Below are 21,508 nucleotides of genomic sequence, written 5' to 3'. Positions count from 1 at the left end.
TTGGCCTGATTTCACTTTGCATCAGTTCATGTAAGTCTTTCCACGCCTCTTTCTGTTGGTTGGATTTTTCATTTCTTATGGCCCACTAATATTCCATCTGTGCCACAGTTTTAGTCAGAGACAACACATACGTGTTTTCTGTAGGGAGAACTAGAGTGGGCAGGTTCTTATCATAGAGTTGGTGACATGGGCCATTGGATGGTTATCTCAGCAAGGTCAGTCTGCTTGCCTGTGATTCTTAGAAACATCCCGAGAGGAGTTCCTGATACCTTGGGGCTGGGGGAAACTTCATGTAGACATTGGAAATCAGTTGCAGAAAAGCCACAAACATCCTGTTGAGTTTTATCCTCTCAGATTTATGGGGCTTCCAGCAGCTATGCTTCAGTCAAACAGGATTACAATAAATCACACTTAATGCAGTAGGAGAATCCCAAATGGAAGTTGTGCTTGTAGTTTCCGAAATAATACTAGAGACTTCATTCGTGATTTAGTCTTGGTTCTTTCTATAAAATACAAACGTCAGAAGTTTTTTTCCCTATAGATGGGAAAATGGGCATCTGGGTTGCTGGTGGTTTCTCCCCCTCCCGGGACGCCTGTGTGTGGGTTTTTCTGCAGAATTTGTGACCTCCCTCTCCTCTGATTCTTGTCTTGCCTCCAAGCTTTTCTCAGTTGCCTTGTGATGTTCTTCTCTTCCAGGCCATCTCATGAGACCTCTGTCCTAGGCCTTTGGGTCTCTCCCCTGTATTTCCCTTGATGATCTCATTGTTTTTCAGGTAGCTTTTCCATATGGAAGATTATAGACATAGGCAGCCCTGACTTCTGTACTGGCCTTTTGCTTTGTGTCTGCATTTGCTTTTTACATATCTCAAAATGGATGCGTCACAGACATCTGAAACTCCACACGTCCAAAACAAAATTCGTCCTCTTTTGTTTATTCCAAACCCTCCCTTCTTACTGACTTGTCTGGTTTTTGTTGAGGAGCCCACAGTCTTATCAGTCCCCCTTCCTCTCACCCTCTACATCTAGTCTGTTGCCAAAGCCTGTCATTTTACATTTCTGATATTTATCAATCATTTGATCGACTGAATGTGGATCTCCTTTATATATATTTAATTTTATTCAGTTCACTTTTCCACCATTTATACCCCTTTCTTTGTCAACATGTCTGACAATGATATTTAGTTGTGCTTATTTGTCCTAAATTAAAATTTGTTATTGTAATCATTGCAGACCTTTTTTTCCCCCTATTTGACAAGCATATATAATAAAAATATAAATAATGCAATAGAGTGAAATAAACATTGATTTAAAAAATATTTCTTCTTGTAGAAGCACTTATGTGATTCAGGCCCTTCTTCCAGTTTGCTAACTTGGTCTCCCTCTTGCCTGGCTGTCCTGTCTCTCTAGTCCTTCCTCTGCAGTTTGCCAAATTTGATATTCCTAAAGTAGAGATTTGACCATGTCACCTCCTTAAGATGATTCAGTAGCTTCCTGTGGCATCTGGTATAATAAGTAAAACTTATTATTCAGAGTCCTTCACAGTCTAGTCCCCTTTACTCTTTCAGATTGTTTTTGAGTTTCTCCCTTTTACTTGAGAGGCTGGATGGCGTCTTACAAAGAGAACTAGCCTTGGAGCCAAGGAAACCTCATTGCAAGTCTTGTCTCCATACCCAGTGATCAAAACCGTTCTTGGCGAAGGTGTCACCTAGATAATCAAAGGAATCTGGAGGTTTTATGGGAAACCTACACAAGAATTAAAGGATGAGCAAGTTGTAAATGCATTGTGATAGAGGAAAATGAGATCCACCTGATACTTCAGAAGGTGGCTATCTTTTGAGAGAACTGGGCGGGAAGCCAGAGAGTCCTGAGTCTGACTCAGCCTTTCTTTTAGCACTTGTCATGCTGGGCAAGTCACTTAATAGCTCTATGCCTCAGTTTCCTCATCTGTAAAGTGAAAGGCGTGGTCTTGATGATCTTTATCTAACACTCCTTCTGCTCTAAATCCATGAACTTTTGATGCTGTTCTTACTCAACAAAACATCATTCATATTCTTCCAATTGCAGTCAGGTATTTCCCCAGTGTATGTTCTGTGATTCAGTTGGTCTTGGCTTAGCTCCATTACTCTTCTGCCTGGGACTAATTAATTTAATCTCTTTTGCCCTTAGTTTCCTTAGCTCTAAAGTAAAGGAATTGGGCTATGTGATTTATAAAAGCTCATCTAACTTCTAAAATTCTATTGCCATATTACTCTAATTGCATAGTTGCTTTTAATTGTAACTTTTTTTAACTCATATTTTGAAGGGGAATTTCATCACAATAAAAAATTTGTGCTTGTGCTTGATATGCAAACAGCCTTAAATTCATCACTTCCCAATTTATGTTTTTACCAGTCCCCAAGGCTTGTACTCATAATATTTTTTCTTTCCTTATAGTAGTTACCTTTATGATATACTTAAAATAATCTCTGCATTTTTTTAGTTAATGTCTTAGCAAGAATTTCTGCAGAAAGATGTATAAATATACTTTGAAAATAGAAGCATAATGTCTTTGTGTGGAATCTTTTAATTTGCTCTGGCTTAATGATACATACAAGTGTCTGGAACAGTTTTTCCCTCAGTTTAAAATGTGTTAGCTTTCACTAAATAGCTGTTTGTTCTAATGTTAAATAGTTGCACTTGCAGAGGAGAATTTGTATGTGATAGATCAATCCACAGTGATTTCTGTATCTTAATTTCATTCTTTTCCCTAAAAACTCATCTTAAGTTGATTTTAAATCTTATACTGTTATTCAAGTTGCTGTTACTTAATACTTAATTGAAAAAACATTCTTTTTGATCATCATTGTCTCTATATATAAATAAATCTACTTTTATTTCTTGTTTTCTACACTGCTTAGGGAGTCTATCTTTTACCAGAAGCAATAATCAACCAAATTTTAGAAATAGGACTAATTCATATTATTTTTATAATCTTAATAGGAAACATTTCATGCATAAATACCTTTCTTTTGGTTTACTTTTGTCAGGTTTTGAACCTGTGGTGATAGAAAATGTGTTAGAAGGTGATGAGTTACGCACAGACCTGAAGGAAGTGGAAGCTAAAATAAAGGAGCTTGGAGCTGATAACATTCTGTGTCTTCATTCTACTACATCCTGTTTTGCTCCAAGGGTGCCTGATAAGTAAGTAATTCATGCATAGTGTTCTTTACACATTAACTGATTTTGTTAATAAAATGTAGATATCCTTATTTTAATATGTTTAACTTTTGGGAATAATTAACTAAATTAATCTCTAAGAGGAGCTAGAGAATTCCTCTGAATTGTTGAGGAAAGCTTAGTGGAATATGAAAAGAATATAATGAAATAAGAGAAGGGGGAAGAAAGGAACTAATACAATGTAAATGATCGCTTTTTTTTTTTTTTTCTTTTCACTTGAATAGATTCAACTCTCTACTTTCTGCCTATGTTAAAATTATGATTGTTCCCCCTCCCCCCAGTACTATTAGCTATTCTTCATGAAAAAAGCTGCTCTTTGTCTTTATTATTTATAAGATGTTTTCCTGCAGTGCTGGATGTCATCTTTTTTTTTGTGTTCATTTATTTCTGCTGCCATCTCTAGTTCAGTATTCGTTCACTCAGTGGGCTTTTTGTTTTTGACACTTCTGATAATCAGGGGTAGGAGCTATCAGTGAAATTTGCTGTATGATAGATGAAGATTAGTAATGTTGATAAATATCTAGTTTTTATCTCATGATACAGCAGTGTTTAATTTTATATTTTAAATATGTTAAGATACATATTTTTCCCTTGGGAAAAAATTTGAAATTAAAAAAATCTTGCTTGAAATTATTATTACTAAAATAATATACTATTATTATTAATACTATTATATATTACATATACTAATACTGTTAATTACTATATTTTTCAAAATACATGCTAGTTTACAGCATTCATGCTTACAAAACTTTGTGTTCTAAATTTTTCACTTTCCCTTTTCCCTTCCCTCTCCTGTAGACAATAAGTGATCCAATATAGATTAAAGTGCAGTTTTTCTAAATATATTGAAAATCACTTTTAAAAAATTGGTTATATGCTAATTTTATACACAATAGTTCTTTTTCTTTGTTTTTATTGGGAAGAGATAGTATTATGCATGGATGCAGATGTTTTACTTTCTAGATGAAAGCAAATATAAATTATCTAGCCCAGATTTTATTTTACTCTAATTTAAAGCCGTTAAACATTCAGTGAGTGCCTACTATGTGCAGACATTGTTGCTGCACATTGGGGACATAAAGGCAAAAATGAAACCGTTCTCTTCTTTGGTTCTGTTGAGCAAAATAACATGCTTATGTAAGCATATACAAACATAATTTAATTGTGGGGAGAGCACAAAGCAGCAGGGATTAGGAAAGGCCTTCTGTAGGAGGTGAAGCTTGAGCTAAGCTTTGATGGGAGCTCAGGATTCTAAGTAGAGGTGACGGTAAGTAGCCTCTGCAAATGCATGGAGGTAGGCGATGGAGTGTCATGGGTGAAGAATATCAAAAAGGCTCCCACAGAGTGGGACACAAGATACATGAAGGTTGGGAAGCTAGGGTAGGAACAGGTTGTGTGAAAGCTGGAGGAGTTTGTATTTGGTCCTGGAGGTCACTGGTCCTTATTGATTTATGAATCAATAAGGAGACATGGCCAGAGTTGAGATTTAGGAAAATCACATTGTCATCTATGTGGAGGATCATTTTCCTGGAAGGAAAAGATTTAAGGTGATGAGACTAGTGAGAAGGCTTCTGCAGGAGTCCAGGTAAAAGGTGATAAAGGCCTAAGTTAAGGAAGTGGCTGTGTGAATAGAGAGAAAGGGATATTGTGGAAGTAGAGTAGAGGGGCTATGTTGGGTCAGGGAGTGAGGAGGATGCTGTGGGAATAGAAGGATGATGTTCATCTTGACATAAACAGTGAAGTTCAAAAAATCAATGAGTTTTATTATGGACTTGATGAATTTGTAATCTTTACAAGACATGTAGCTTCTTAAATATAATGTGTGTTTATTTTTAAATTAAAAAAAGTCTATTCTTCCCTGCCCCCCTTGACATAAAGGCATAATATGCACAGTTGAGTAAAACAAATTTCCACATTAGCTATTATTTTGCACCCAAAATCCATGACGTTTTTGTCAGTAGATGGATAGCAAATGTCCATCCTTAGTTTTTTAGAATTGTGACTGGCCATTATGATGATCAGTTTTTAACTCTTTCAAAGTTGTTAGTCTTGCCAATGTTGTTATTGTTTAAATTATGTTCATGACTTTGTTCACTTCATTATTCATCAGTTCCTTTGAGGTTTCTTAGGTTTTTCTTATAGCACAATGATAGTATTCCATCACACTCATATATCACAATTTATTTAGCATTGTCCTTTGTGATGGGCACCTCTTTTAGTTTCCACATTGCCACTATAAATATTGCTGATATATGTGTATGTATATGTGTGTGTATACATATATACATATGATATATAAACACATACATATTTATAAGTATATTACATACATACATACACATATGAATTCTTTTCTTTTTTGATTTCTTTGGGGTTTAATTGTATAAGTGGTATTGCTTGGATCAGAGAGTATTCATAGTGTCAACTGTGAGTTTGGGGGCATAATTCCAAATTGCTGTCTAGAATGACTGGATACATTTATAACCCCTGAATAGGCATTTAAATTGCCTGTTTCCCATAGTTTATTATTTATTATTACATTTATTATTATTATTTTTTTTTTCAGTTTCACTAATCTGATGGGTAGTATGAGGTAGAACTTTTCATTTGTTGGGACATTTTGCTAACATTTTTCACATGTTAGTATCTAGAAATATTTCATGTAGTTGGACTATTTCATACTTTGTACTTTTTTTTCCTGAAAACTGTTTATTCATTTTTTTTTTTTTTTTTGGTAATCTATTTGAGAATGGTTCTATTCTTAAAATTTGTCTTATATATCTTGGAAATGAGAAATTTGTCAAGCTTTCCTCTTCTATTTCCCATGTAATTTTAATTGTATTTATTTTTATTCATATACAAATGTTTTAATTTTATGTAATCAAAATTGTCCATTTTAGTTTGTTATCATTTTTACCCCTTATTTGGTTATGAATTCTTTTTCCCTATCCATATGTCTGAAAGGTAATTTTTTTTCCTTGCTCCTCTAATTTATGTTGTCACCCTGTGTGTGTAAGTCATATATCTATTTAGAGATTATCTTGGTATATTTTGTGAGATTTTGTTTTGTTCGGGTAATTTAGTTCTCTAACTAGATGTTGCAAAGTCATGCAGTAAAAGTTGTAGAATGAGAAAAATGGTGTTAGGGTGAGGAGCACAATCCTCAAAAAAACTTTTTTAGTGACTCGTTTAAAAAAATATAGGAACATAATAAACATAGTAGTGTAACTTTATATATATTGAATGGTTGAGAAATACATGGCTACTGTAGTAAATATTGTTAGAGACTATGGCATAGAACTGACTGGGCTGCTGCTTGGTCTATATCCAGATTCCCATGGGCCAGGTTAGCAAAGTCAGGAAAATTGAGCAGATCTCCAATACTGGCCTCTGGGTTAGAGGCCATAGAGGAAATTGGGATGTGCGGATGTGAACCCGCCTTTTTGTCAGCAGCTCCTACCTACTACACCAGAAAATATGTAATAAATTATAGCATTGATTTTGTTGATGGGGGAAAAAAAAGAAAAAAGAAATAAAGAAAAGAAAAGAAAAGACCTGGTTTGCTGATAAAAGTGGGTACTAGAACTTATGAGTTATTATAAAGAGTTATAGTTTATTCTTTCTGTTCCTCTAGAAGAAATTGTACAAATTTGAAGTTTGCATTATGTTTACATTGTTCCCTGATATGTCAGTTGTATTGGAAGAGATTTACCTTTTCAAAACAAATATTGATAAAATGTATTTAGTTTGTGCAGGAATTTTTTTCAAATAGTTGCTATATCAGTAGCTGAGGGTTTTGGGATTTATCAAGTACTAGGTCATTATATTCATTTATTTCTGTACATACATGCATATCTAACTATACTATTAATCAGTCTTTATTTCTGATGCCAGATCACTTTGATGGTTACTATTTTGTAAGTGTATTTTGAGATCTGATATTGCTAGGCTCCTTTTTCCTGCTTTTTTCATCATTTCCAGTGAGATTCTTGACCCTTTGTTTTTCTTGAGGAATTATTCATCTTTTTCCTAGTGAATAATCCTTTGATCGTTTGATTTATCACTGAAATAAAATAAATTAATATAGATAGTATTACTCATTTTTATCATATTGGGTCTACTTATTCATGAATAATAAACATTTCTCTAGTTATTTAGGTATGTCTTTAATTCTATAAAAGTATCTTTTTTTTTTTGGCTGAGGCAATGGGGTTAAGTGACTTTGCCCAGAGTCACATAGCTAGTAAGTGTCTGAAACCAGATTTGAACTCAGGTCCTCCTGACTTCAGGGCTGGTGCTCTATCCACTGCGCCACCTAGCTGCCCCCCAAAAAGTATTTTGTAATTGTATTTATGTAATTCCTATGTGTGTCTCTGTAGGTTGAGTCTCAGGTATTTTATATGTTCTGTAGTTTTAGAAGTGGAATTTCTCCATCATTTCCTGTTGGTTTTTGTTGATGTGAGAGAGAAATGCTGATGACTTATCTGAATTTATTTTTACATTTTACAACTTTTAAAATATTATTTCAGTTAATGTTTTAGATGACTATGTTTTTCTAAATGTAAAATAAATATTTTTATTTATCTAAATATCTAAATATAAAGGTTAAAAACCTTTATATCATCTCCAAAAAGTGATAGGTTTTTTTCCTTCTTGGCTATACTCCCTTAATTTCTTTTTCTAACTGCTATAGCTAGTAGCATCCTTACTTTACTGCTGATTTTATTGGAAAATTCTTTAGTTAATCCTTATTACATAAAATATTAGCTTTAGTTTTTGGATAAGCTAAATCGTATTAAGGAAGGTTTCCTTTATTCCTTTGTTTTCTAGATTTGTTTTGTAAAATGGAAATGGGAATTGTATCTTGTTAAAAGTTGTTCCTGTATTGATATCATAATATGATTTTTATTGTTATTGATATGGTCTGTTATATTGATCTAATTTTAAAGCAACCCTGTGTTTCTGGAATAAATCCAACCTAGTCAATGTTTAGACTCTTTGCTAGAACTTTTTTTTTTTTAACTTAATTTTTATTTAATATTTTGAGCGACATCAATCTGTAGTTCCTTCTGTCTCTTCATCTCTCCTTGACTTGGGCACCAAGTTTCTTGGAAGGAATTTGTCAGGGCTCCCTCTTTTCCAGGACCAGAGCCCTGGGACCAGAAGTGCACCACTGCAGCGCTCTTTTTCTCTTCACTCGCCAGTCTATATTGTTGTCACTTTGTCATACTTCCGCAGCTTGACTGTGACCCTAGGAGTGTGTCTGCCTCTTGGTCACCTTGAATCTGTGGCCCTGCTCTGGGCCTAGTTGATACGGCTGCCTTATGGTGCCTGTTTGGATCCCTGCTTTGAGTCATGCATCCGCTGTGGATCCGGGCTGACTTCTTCTTGCTCTAGGATGTGGCTGATGGCCCCTCTCAAACCCAAGGTTCAGTGGCTTTGTGAGATCCTTCCTGGCTGTACCTTGATCTCAGTGACTATAGACCTCTCTCTGTCTCTCTGTGCTGTCCTGGAATAGACATGAGACTCAAATCAGTAAGCCTTTGTTAAATGCTTGTGAAGTGCTGGGGACACAAAAGGAAGCTCTACATAGTCCTGAGGAGGATGGGTCAGTAGTGCAGCTTAGAAGGCATAAATGTATTCACCTATCGCGCAAATGGATTGTTCACTCTTTGCCCAACATTGTAATCTCCAGTCTGTGCTCAGATCATTTCTCCTGTGTACAATATTACTCCTTTCCTGTAGGGCCAGATATTTGTATACCTAACTAGTGTGTATGTGCTTCCCTCTTTGGACTCGTTCTGATGAGAGTAAGGGTCATATATGCTCTCCCAACTGCCTTAATAACAAGAAAGTTTTTAGGAGTCACATGTATCATTCCCCATATAGATGTGTAAATAGTTTAACCTTATTGTATCTTTTACAATTTTTTCTCTGTTAGCTTTTTATGCTTTTTTTGTAATCTTGTATTTGAAAGTTAGATTTTTCTATTCAGCTCCACTTTTTTCATCTGAAATGCTTGAAAGTATACTTTGTCATTGTCTTTTTTTTCTCCTGAAGGATTGTACTCAGTTTTGCTGAGTATGTGATTTCTTGGTTGTAATTTACCCTCTAGAATATCTTATTTCAAGCCCTCTAATCTTTTAATGTAGAAACTGCTAACTAAATCTTTTGTTACCTTGATTATTACCATGACTATGATATTTGAATTGTTTCTTTTTGGCTGCTTATAATGTTTTCTTGTAGGTTTGGGATTTGTCATTTTGAAATCTTTTTCAAGAAGGTGATTGATTGATGGATTCTTTCAATTTCTATTTTACTCTCTGATTGTGGAATATTAGGGCAGTTATCTTTGATAGTACCTTGAAAGATGATGTCTAAGATATCTTTTTGGTCATGGCTTTCAGATTGTCCAATAATTCTTAACTGATCTCTCCTGGATGTGTTTTCCAGATCAGTTGTTTTTTCCAGTGAGATAGTTCACTCTTTTCCCTATTTTTTAATTCTTTTGATTTTAATGTTTCTTGCTGTTTTGTGGAATTATTAACTTTTATTTGCCTGATTCTAATTTTTAAAGAATTGTTTTCTTCAATGAACTTTTGTATCTTTTCAGTTTGGCCAACTTTACTTTTTAAAGTTCTTCCCCTTTTTTTTTTTTAAGAGTTTTTACATGAATTTTTGTAATTTTTTTTTTTTTTTTTTTTTTTTTTTTTGCATTTGGCCAATTCTGTTTTTCAATGCATTCTTCTCTTCATTGGATATTTTGTGCCTCTTTTATAATTTGGCCTATTCTGTTTTTTAAAAGTGTTACTAAGTGTGTGTGTGTGTGTGTGTGTGTGTGTGTGTGTGTGTGTGCGCGCGCGCGCGTGCCTTCTTTACTTACCTGTTGATTCTTTTTAAATGATTTTCTTGTATCACTCTCATTTCTCTTCCCTGTTTTTACTCTTCTTTTATTTGATCTTTTTGAGTTCTTTCATGGCCTAAGATCAAATCACATTTTTCTTTGAGGCTTTAGATATAGCAGTTTTGACTTCCTTTTCTTCTTTAGTTTGATTTGATCTTTCCCTTCACTGTAGTAACTTTTGGTAGTCAGGATCTTTTCCAGCTTTTGCTTATTTTCCCAGATTTCTTGATTTTTAATTCCATCCTAAAGTGGGGTTCTGCTTCCAAAGTGGTGAAGGCAATCTGAGCTTCATATTTCTTGTGTAGATGTTTTCAGAGATAATTCAGGGACTTGTAAGTTTTAGGTTCTTTCAAGGTGGTATGATTTAGGGAGAAATGTGTTTACTACTTTCTTGGTTTGTGTTCTGGTCTGAGTAACCTGGTATTGTGACTAGGGTCCCTGCTCCGTCTGCTGTAGTAACAAGCTTTGCTGCTAGTGTTCTTCTTTGTCCTGGGAGGACCCTGAGGTCAGGATTGTGACCAAGATCCATGTATTGGTAATATAACAGTCCTGTCCCCAGTGTTATCATGGGGCTTCTTTAAACGCCTTCTCACCAGTTGTCTGACCCTTTTGCCTTCTGTGGGCTGAGAGGTCTAGAAACTATCACTGCTGCCACTGATTCATTTGTCCCCAATGCCTTGCTGGTTTTCTGGGGCCTGGCTTGCCTTGGATTGTGCTCTCCTGTGCAGTGGGCCTTTTCTGCTGGTCTAAGACATCTTGAATGTAAAACTGTTTCACCCTGTCCTTTTGTGAATTCTGCCACTCCATAATTTGTTTTGAGACATTATTCAAAGTTATTCAGCTGAGAACTTGGGTGAATCCTTGCCTTTTCTCTGCCATCTTAGCTCTACCCCTCTCTGTTTTCTTCTCAGATTTCCTGATCACAACTCAGTTTTGTTTTCTCTCTCAATTTTTGTTAAAGTTGTTGAAGTTGAGGAGAATTGAGAATTTCTAACTATACTGTCTTTACTAATTTTTAGTACTTCCAAATTTGAAAGCAGCATTTCTCTAGTTCATAAATTTTATTTTAGCACTTAGAATGGTTATGATCACACATTTTTTTTTTTTTTTTTTAATATGGTAACCTTTTTCTTTCTCTGTAGCTTGAGGAGACTTAGTTTGGTTTAAGCTCATAGATGCCACATCATTGTGCAATAATGAATGCATGTTAATTTTCACTACAACACAAAAGAGTTTTTAGAGGACTACTATAAGAATTTAATACAACTTTTTCATGATGATAGACCTGGCTGTCTTCAAGAGCATAGTAGTTTTGTTTGTAGGTTACAATGTTGTGCTTTTAGTAGGCACATGCCGAGTTCTGGACTAGCCTGGGAGAAGGAGCTCACTCTGACTTCAGTGTTTACTGACTCTGTGACACTGGGATAGTCTTTTGTCGTTCGATAGACCCAGTTCCTTATCTGTGCAATTAGGACAGTAATAGTAATGCTTGTTCTGTTTGCCTCGTATGAGAAAATATATTCCAAAGCTTCTTCTGAAGTCAGATGGTAGAGTTCAGGCCAGAATGCAGCTGAATGCTCCCAAAATTCTTTCCCAAACAATTTTAAAATAATGCATCAAATACAATTTTGGTATGCCTTGTGTGTGATAAAACATCAGAGGGAGACTTAGCCTAAGACAGCTTTGAAGGTCTACAGGAGAGGTCTTTAACAATGGATACAGGCCTGGAGTACTGCAGGAACGTCAGCAGTGGGCCTCCAGAAGCCATAGCAGTAGATTCAGGAGTTCTTTAAAGTCCAGAGACTTTAAAGGGGTCAGACAGCTGGTCAGAAAGACATTACAAGGAAACATTGCTGGAATTGGAAGCAGTTAGGGCTAATTGGCAACTCCATTGCCCATAAGCTGTCCTCAGTTGCAGTTCAAGATAGAGAAGAATGCTTGTAATATGTCACAACGGAGTAGGGGGGGGCTGGTCACAGTTCCAGGGCAAATTGGAGCACTAGTATTTGTGGATTCAGGGAACAGGGGCTTTTCCTGGATAAATATAAGAACACAGATCAGGAGAGCAATCATTACCCTTTAACTATGATACCACTATTTTGAAAGCACCAAAAACTTGCAGACCCCCAAAACTAGCTCTGGAAGCAAGGCAAAACCAGAAGCTTGGGATAGTGACTCGTCACCCCAAGGTGAGCAGATTCTATCTTTAACATAAAGTTGAAAGTGAAAAAATTAAGCTGGGAATAAGAGAAAACAGCAAAAAAGAATCCAGCTATCAAAAGCTACAAAGGATTCAAGGAAAACCATGGCAGACTTAGAAGATGATAACAACATAAAAGTAATTTTAAACAAATTCTCAAAGAAAAATGTTAATTGGACCCAAGACCAGCTAGAATTCCTGGAAGAATTAAAGAGATGAGAAAAAGAGAGGAAAAATTGGAAAAGGAATGAGAATGACATAAGATAATTGTGAAGAGGCACAAAAAAGGTCTAAAGAAAAAAGAACTTTAAAAAACAGGATTAGTTTAATGGTAAAAGAAACACAATAATTCACTGAAGAAAAGCAGATTAGGCCAATTGAGAAAAGAGGCACAAAAGTCCACTGATAAGAACTCCTTAAAAAGCAGAATTGGTCAGATAGAAAAGAAGTTACAAAAATTTACTGAAGAAAATAATTCCTTAAAATTAGAATTAGACAAGTGAAAGTTTGTGAATGACTCCATGAAATATCAAGAAACAATCAAAATCAAAAGTAAAAAATAGAAGAAAATGAATCAAAGACTGTCTCGGGGAGGTGAATAAAATTGGAAAGATAAGAGAAAGCTAAATTACAACTTTTGACTGCCTGACAAAGCATTTTTTAATGCTCCTGGAGACAGTGGAGGTCATTGAGTAGGGGAGTGATTGGGCCTATATATGAGTGGCTGAATGGAAAATTGGATTGCAATGGGGAAAATATTTTGAGACTGACATATCCACTAGCAAACTGTTAGTCATGTGTATAGTGCTGCTCCAGAATGGTAGAGAAGGGGGCATATTGGAGAGATGTTGCTTAGGTGAAATCAGTAAGTCTTGCTATCAGTTTGACTATGGGGAGGTGAGAAATACTGAAGAATACAGGATGACTTCTAACCTTTGAGCCTGAGGGACTGAAAAGATAGTGTTGCTCTCTTAGGAAAAATGAAGGTTGGGGTTAGGGTAAAAATATTAAATTCAGTTTTGGACATATTGAGATGACTACTGGACATCTACTTCAAGTTGTCTGAAATCACTTAATTCTCTCCAATAATATTTTTGTATTAGTGTAGTCCCTATTATTTTCATTTTTTTCTTAATTTTTATTATAGTTTAAAAATAAACTACTTGTATGTTTTCTAGAATTTATAGTGTGTTTATTGTTCATGTGAGAAAGAGTGGTTTAAAATTGTTTATAGATTTTATTTTTAAAAATTAATACTGAAATGTTCTCATTTAACAGAAATTCAAGTAGGTCATTTGAAAATTATAGATTTAGCAGTATTATAATTTTTGTTTTAGTATTAAAGAAGAACACATACTGTAAAAAGAGTTATTTATAAAGTAACCAAAATGATTTCACAGACTGTTTTTCTTCGCATTTAAGGCACTTCCTGCATTAAAACTTGCAGCATTTTCAGTCTTAACTCATATTGTCTTATATACATTAACTCTCCTACCAAACTGTACTACTCCTTTTAATAACATTGAGGAAACAAATACTGTATCTGCATTAATTTTGGCCAAAGTGGTATTATTAATACAATATTATAGATTTTAAAATATTTCACATTAGCAAAAAAAGAAAAAAAACTCCTATATTAGGTTCTAAAATGTTAACAAATGTTCTAAATAATAGCAGAAGTTTTTTTTAATTATGGACAAGAGTATATTCTTATTAATAAGCTTTTGCTCTAAAACCATTAACTTTTTCATAGGCTATCAAATCCTCACTATAAACTCTCAATAACATCATTTTAGATTGAGTTGAAATGGCATCTCCTTTAAATTGTCCGCAGTATCTTAACTTTCTAAAAACTTTAAACGTTGGTACCAACATGTAAAGATAATTTTAAAAACATTTTATAATTTGTAACTGGCAAATTTGATTTCTTGATCATGAAAATTCACTTCTTGATTTTTTTTTTTTGTCAATATAAACAGTGAAATAGAAATTTTAAGATGCTTCCCTAATTTGACACAGGTTAAAACTTGTCTTTTTTTTAATATTTTAGACAGTTAAATTAAATTTTTCTAAATATGTGCCACCTTTTATCACCTGATATCATTACTTGAATTGAAAAATTTTTTGTTGCTGTAAAATAACAAAATGACTTTCAATATATTTGAGTGATGCTTGTGTCAGTCATTAAGCTTTATTGCAATAAACATGAGATCTGAATACTGTTAAAGAATAATTTGAATACTATAACTTTACAGTATATCATGTGACTCACTAAATTGATTTTTTTATATTTGTAGACTGGAAGAACTGGCTGTGATCTGTGCTAATTATGATATTCCACATATAGTCAACAATGCATATGGAGTACAATCTTCAAAGTGTATGCATCTTATACAACAGGTAAAAAAAAGTTTTAATTAAAAATTAAATTTTAAAGTATGATAAAGTTTATTACCTTTTAAAAACAGGAAAGTTTTGAAGTACATATACATATTCATCACCAAAGCTTAGAATACCAGTTCTAAAAAAATCTGCACTTGGAGAGTGTAGAGACTAGGTATAAAAAGAAGTATAAAAGCTATTCTGAATTCAAAAACCCATGGCATTGGGAACAGAGCACTGAAGAAGTGATAACCTAGTTCTTTAAATCTTTAATTTCCTTTGTAAATTTCTATTTTTGATTATTCCATGGCCCAGGTTGACCAGGTACGAATCCCACCACTAGAATAAAGTCATAGAGAAGGAGGAATTGGAAGCACATAGAAGCATCAGTTTTATTCTTTCAGAGGGATACCTAGAGCTCATCTTCCTTTATGTGTTTAGAATGGGGAGAAATACAATTCTTACCTCTTATGTCTATCTCAATACAATGCAAGGAGCATTTATTTATGTTTTACCTCAGAGAAAATAGGCATTTAACTTAGAATTAGATGACTGACTCAAATTGTAGCCTTGCCACGTACTGACTATGATGACTTTGGGCAGTGCTTAACCTCTCTGTGTCTGTTCTATATCTTTTAAATGAAAGGGCTGACATAAATGGTCTCCACAGTTCTTCTATTCTGTAGCTCTGTGTTACCTTCAAACACCTTCATTTTTCCAGAATACGCCTTCTTATTGACAGTCTTATGACCTCAAGCTGTGAATTGAAGTTCAGATACAGAATAGCAACTGTTTCTAGACTTTAGACCATCTGCCAATACATTCTTCATCTGAAATATGTTGACCTCAGTCTGTTTTTTCATAGTTATGGATTTATCTTTATGTGGAAGGAATGGGAATGCTGATGTAAAGTTTTGCTTACTAGGGCATTACTTCATGGCTTTCCTGCTTATAATATGGTCTTTTTCTTTTGGGACATCTTAAGAAATATTAAGTAGCCTGAGATTGTGAAAATGTAACCCTGACATCAATACTTGTAACAATTCTTAGCTCTTTGTTTTACATATTCTGTTTTTTCTCTTCATTTTACAATTGGTGGGATTTGTCCCCAGTTAGCTTGGGCTTTGGGGCAATCAAAAATAGGGGTTTACAAAGGAATTTAAGAGATTTAAAGGAGCAGACTTAGTGTCTTTAGTACTTAGAGTAGCTTTTGTATCTCATGTTGGACCTAGAGAGCATGTGACCCACAAGACTAGACATTTTCTCTGATCTTCATAAACTCTTCAAAACAGAAATCATGCATCTGATAAAACAATTTTAGCTATCTCGATGGCTTAGGACAGCAGTTTCAAACTCAAATAGAAACAGGGGTTATTAAAATGTATGTGTCATTATGTTCTATGTATTATATAACTAGGTGCATCATTAAACTATTTATATATGTTATTTAGCTATTTACTTTGTTTTAGTCTGGTTTTGGCTGCACTCAGGCATACTGTGGGCCAGGGGGCACAGGCCTGATGTCTCTGGTCTAGATCACCAAGAACCTAAAGAAGGCAGCTCCTACCTTGCCCCTCTCTCTCAGCAGCAAGGCTGCTCAGACTGACCCAGGTCATGGGCTCACAATCCCCCAGACCCAACTCCCTCACCTTGCAGTGCCTGGAGATCCACGCTCCAAGTTCCAAAAAGGGCCTGAAGTCATGGTAGCCAGCAGGGTTCTAAATGTATCCAGCCATTCTGGGAAGCAATTTGGAACCAGTCCCCCAAGTCCGAATACTATGAATACCCTTTGACCTAGCAATACTACTAATACAACTAAACCCCAAAGAAATCAGAGGAAAGAATTCATTTATATATATAAGAACTTAATACATATATACATATACATATACATATACATATACATATACTACCTATACATATACATATACATATACATATACAGCACAGAGGGAGCAGGACAAAACTTGGGTTTAGGCTGGCAATTGAGCTCCTCTGTACTCATCCTCAGCTTGTCAAACTGTGGGTTGCAACCCTGTCTGGGATCTTGTAGCTGAACATGAGGCTTGTGAAATAATAAAAAAAAATAATAATATAAATGTAATAATACATAATAATATAAGTATATGTTATATAATACATATATAATAATATATAATAAATAATATAAATTAAAAAATAAAATATATAAAAAATTTCTCAGGTATAAAGGGGTCACGAGTAGAAAATCTAATCCCTGCCTCTGCCCAGTGTCACAGAGATCCACAATTTAAAAATTCATATGGCAGAAATTGGCCTAGGCTTATAATAGTGGTGTTGGGAACTAGGTAGGACATTTTGTGGGGGGGAGGGGGGCCCTGAGAGATAACGTCCAGTATCTATCTGGGGCTAATTCTTTCCCCCAAAAGTCACTTGAAGCAGAGACCAAGGATGGCAAAATAAGAATTGCCCAGAGTAGGAGGGGGCTGAGACATTTGGAGATTCAGCCCCCCAGAGAGATCATTGTCATAGAGAAGGGAGTCAAAAAGTGAACAGTAAGGGAAAATAAGAGGAAAAAAGGCTGAAAATACCAAAGATCTTAACTCAGAAGACCATGAACATAGGTAGATAAGCCAACAAGAAAGACATAATAGCGAAGAAATACTGCTTCTCAATCTGGTAAACAAGTTCAGCATTTATAAATACATACTGCAAAACAGGGAATGATTCAACCTCTGGTGAGGTAGATGAATACCCCCTCGTTCCACTCTTTGCCACCTCAAAAAGAGCTGTTATAATACCCTTGTACAAATAGGTCCTTTTCCTTTTAACTCTTTGTATTTTTAGTAGAGCATGGAACCACAACCACAACACATTCCTGAGTATTTAAAAGAGAAAGGAGAATTGGGAAAACAGAATTTATGCAATGTGCAGCTAAATTATTGGACAAATACAATGTATTAATACAACAGAAAATTTAAAATTAGTCTTATCAAAGAAACAAATGAAAGGACACTGGATTGGAAATTCAAATATATGAAAATGAAGCAGGGCAGTCTAGAAGAGGAGAAACAAAATGAAATAACATTAAAAGAAAACATACTTTTCATACAAACAAAATATATTTCCTGTGTTTTTCCCAAATGTTTTAAAGAGCAGATGTGGAACTGTAGGTTAAAATATGTATATTTATGAGAACTGTGAATGCAGATAGGAAAGATGTGAATGCAAATAAAAAAAAATCTGTCTGAGAAGGACTTGAGAGTATTATTTGTCAAATGAGGTGTTGAAAACATATTAAGGTAAGCATAGGTTATATGGACCAACAAGCATAGAATGTATAGAACTTAATTTTATATTTCCCATTTATTAGTTTTCTAGTTTTCACTAGGACTTATTGTCTTTTAAAGTTTCATTTGAAAACATTTATTAGAAATCAAATTTAATAAATTTAAAATAATTATTTGACAGTGTAATATTCTCTTGATTATATTGTCAGCCAGTCCAATCTTAGACTTTTCTGAGCCACATTTCAACTCCTATTTGCATCTTTTTATTATTCAGTTTAATATTTGTTAATGGCATTTAAGGCTTTTCTCAGTCTGGCTTCAAACTATCTTTCCCAGGATTATTTTTCATTGTTCTCAAACATGTACTCTACCTTCTAGCCAAGCTGGCTTCCCCAAATTTGGCATGCCATCTTATGCTTTTGGGCAGGCTAAACCTGATTCCAGAAATGGGCTTTCCAGCTAAACTAGACTGAAGTATATTTGAGGATGGGAAGTATTTATTCTTTTTGTATTCCCACAATTCAAGAAAAATGAAGTTAAATATACCTATATATCTGTTAAGTTAATGAAGGATAAATATTTGTAAATGTACAAAAATGTAAGTGATTCTATACATTGGCAAAATTATAGCTTTTAATTAAAGTACTAAGACTAAAGTCCTTGTTTCTGTGTTGCTTTACTTTTCTAAAAGTTAAAATTGATTTATGAAGAAAAAGATTAATATTTATGCAGAATTGAACTTGTAAGAAAACATCGTATTTTGTTTTAACTTCATTTAATTGTTCATGTTCCTTGGTATTTTTTAATTTCAGTTTTGTACATTTGATGGTAGCTTAACATTAAATATCTATTATTACATGTTGTTTGATTTTAGGGTGCTCGAGTAGGTAGAATAGATGCTTTCGTTCAGAGCTTGGACAAAAATTTTATGGTTCCAGTAGGTGGTGCTATCATTGCTGGCTTCAGTGAAGCCTTCATTCAAGAAATCAGCAAGATGTATCCAGGTAAATAAGTTAATTGTCCTTCAGAAGAAATTGCATTTGTTTTGCTCCAGTGATAACTTTTCTTTCTCAGAACATGACCTTTTTATGAGACTAATCTGTCCTTTATTATTTCAGGAAGAGCCTCAGCTTCCCCATCTTTAGATATTGTTATTACCTTACTATCCCTGGGATCAAATGGCTATAAGAAGCTATTAAAAGAAAGAAAGGTAAACATGTATTTAATTATAAATATATTGCATATTGCATTGTCCCTTGTGAGCATGACTGTGGTCTGGGAGGAGCTGGGAGCAATTTGGACTAGTATCACTGTGGAGGGTTTCTTCTTTGCTTTGTACACAATGAAAGTACATACACTGGTGCCAAGGGTATGTGGGTCATTTCCAAGAAAGCTACAACCGCAACTTCTGATTAGTTTAATTACAGTTAAGATACCACTTTCAAGTGGAGGTTCTTGAGTATCAGGTAACTGCCAAAGAATTTTTATTTACATTTCTATTCCAAGATTGAAGAGTCATTGAGGTCTGAGGAGTCAGCTCTGAAGGAAGATGCTAGAGAAGACACTTGCCCTTGTTCTACTAATCTGCCTTTGCAAAAGCTGGTCCCGTTATTAGCATAGAAAGGCAAGAAACTCTTAAAATTTTTGGTTATTTTTGTCTTTGAAAATTTATTTAATAACAAATCCAAAAGGGTAGGAATAGTTTGTGATAGGACAAGTGAGTAACAGTTCTGGGCATGTATCGATAATCTTATCAGCTATCTTGAAGAGTCTTTTAGAAGCTGTTTTAAAGTTAGCTACTTAAAAAATTAGTTCTGTTCACTGGAACTTCTCAGCTTGTTATCCCATGCATATGATAGGTACTCAGTAATGTAAATGTAAATGTTAAGTAAGAAGTTTTGTGTTTAATTTGCCTGTCTTTCTCTGTCTCCACCCAATTTTTAGAATCAACCCATGGAATAACAATTCTTTTATCGTAACAATATTTATATATTTCTTAAGATGTATGGCTTTTAAAATCACATCTCCTGAATTCCAGTAATACTGTCTAAAATTATTTTGAGGCAGTGGGATATAATTGGTTTTGGTATTTCTTAAAATAAATGGACTTATTAGAATTTGTAAATGTTATTATATTTTGTCTTACAACAGCAGCTTAACATAAATAAGTGAACTGAGGCAAGGAACAAATTTTTTCATGTTTTACCTGAAAATTTACCTATAAAATACCATAGAATTTCATGTTTGCATAAGATAATTAGGTTTTGACCACATTTCTGGTGTATTCATACTCGGGACCAGGCCAAAATTAGATGTTTAATGATGACTTGGGTATGTAACATCCATAGATTATGCTTGAGTTCAAAGAGCTGACTCTAGAATTACCCTGTCACACTGGAGAGCCCCTTCTCCCTTTTCTTTCTGTCCCATAAGAGTATGATAAAGTAATTAGTAATTAGCCAGACAACTGTAAAAGTTTAACCTAGTCCAAGTGCAGAAAAAGACACTGAGTGTTTTAGAATAAGAATTTAAGGCATAATGACATAGGGGAAGAAAAAACATGTTTTTTTTTTTTGTTTTTTTTTTTTTTTTAATAGGTTATTATCTGTGTTGAAAAAGGGATTATAGGCCCATAGCTTGAAATCTCATTGTTTTAGAGATAACTTTTTTCACTAATGATGTAGAATTTTTAACTATTATTATTTAGAAACTGGGACTCAAGCAAACATTAGAGACTTTTCAGGATGCATTTGAATGCAGTTGAACAGGGAACTCTGGTCCCCCAAAGATGTGCCTGAGACACTGCCTTCATCTTTCTTTGTTTTCTAAATCCCTGGTGTCAAACTCAGATGGAAATGGGGCCACTGCTTTCCATGTGAGGATCCCAGTGGGCCATCCCTTGGCTTAATTTTAAAATGTAATGTTGCCTTTTTGTAATTTTTGTTTGTTCTGTTAAATATTTCCCAATGACATTTTAATCTGGTTCTGACTATACTGAAGTTTTATGTTTGATGCCTCTGGTCTCAATGATTAGTAAGTACTCAATTAACTGAGCCAGCTTGGCCTTCAGGGCCAATTAAGGGAAATGGGGATTTATCTTGGAAGACCTCACTGGCTTAGTGGGGGGGGGTGAGATATCTACCTAAAAAGATGATGGATAATTAGGGTGTGGTAGAAAGTATATTTTGACTGAGGCAAGAAACCATAGTTCCACTGCTGGTTCTGACACTAAGTAGTTTATGTGACCGTAATCAAGTATCTTTACTTCTCCAGGTCTCACTTTCTGTAAAGTGAGGTGGTTGAATAAGTTGGAACCAAAGCTTTTATTGTCTCATGATGCATAAATACTAATTGAATATTACAGGATTTAGAAAACAAGTGCTATTGATTAGGAAGGAGAGACCGCTTGAGCTAAGTGGTCAGTGAATGCTGGACAGAGGTATTGCTGTTAGGGCCACCTACACAGTTTCATTAGACAGTAGGGAAAAAAAGAGAGGGAAAAGTCATTCTGGGCAGAGTCACCAAGAGAAGTAA

The 21,508-nt window shown here is 34.5% G+C and overlaps 1 protein-coding gene across 1 annotated transcript in view; it reads left to right on the top strand.

Moving 5' to 3' along the window:
• The window catches only part of SEPSECS (Sep (O-phosphoserine) tRNA:Sec (selenocysteine) tRNA synthase), a 52,412-nt gene that overhangs the window by 12,144 nt on the left and 18,760 nt on the right, over positions 1-21,508 (top strand). The window contains exons 5-8 of the mRNA XM_074275448.1: positions 3,027-3,180; positions 14,621-14,723; positions 18,849-18,978; positions 19,093-19,184. Coding sequence (XP_074131549.1) covers positions 3,027-3,180; positions 14,621-14,723; positions 18,849-18,978; positions 19,093-19,184 — 479 coding nt within the window. The remainder of the gene's footprint in view (positions 1-3,026; positions 3,181-14,620; positions 14,724-18,848; positions 18,979-19,092; positions 19,185-21,508) is intronic.

The sequence above is a fragment of the Sminthopsis crassicaudata genome, chromosome 6 (assembly GCF_048593235.1).
Source record: "Sminthopsis crassicaudata isolate SCR6 chromosome 6, ASM4859323v1, whole genome shotgun sequence".
In the NCBI taxonomy this organism is placed as follows: domain Eukaryota; kingdom Metazoa; phylum Chordata; class Mammalia; order Dasyuromorphia; family Dasyuridae; genus Sminthopsis; species Sminthopsis crassicaudata.
The sequence above is the reverse complement of the archived record's forward strand: the minus strand, read 5'-3'. Positions and strand labels throughout refer to the sequence as shown.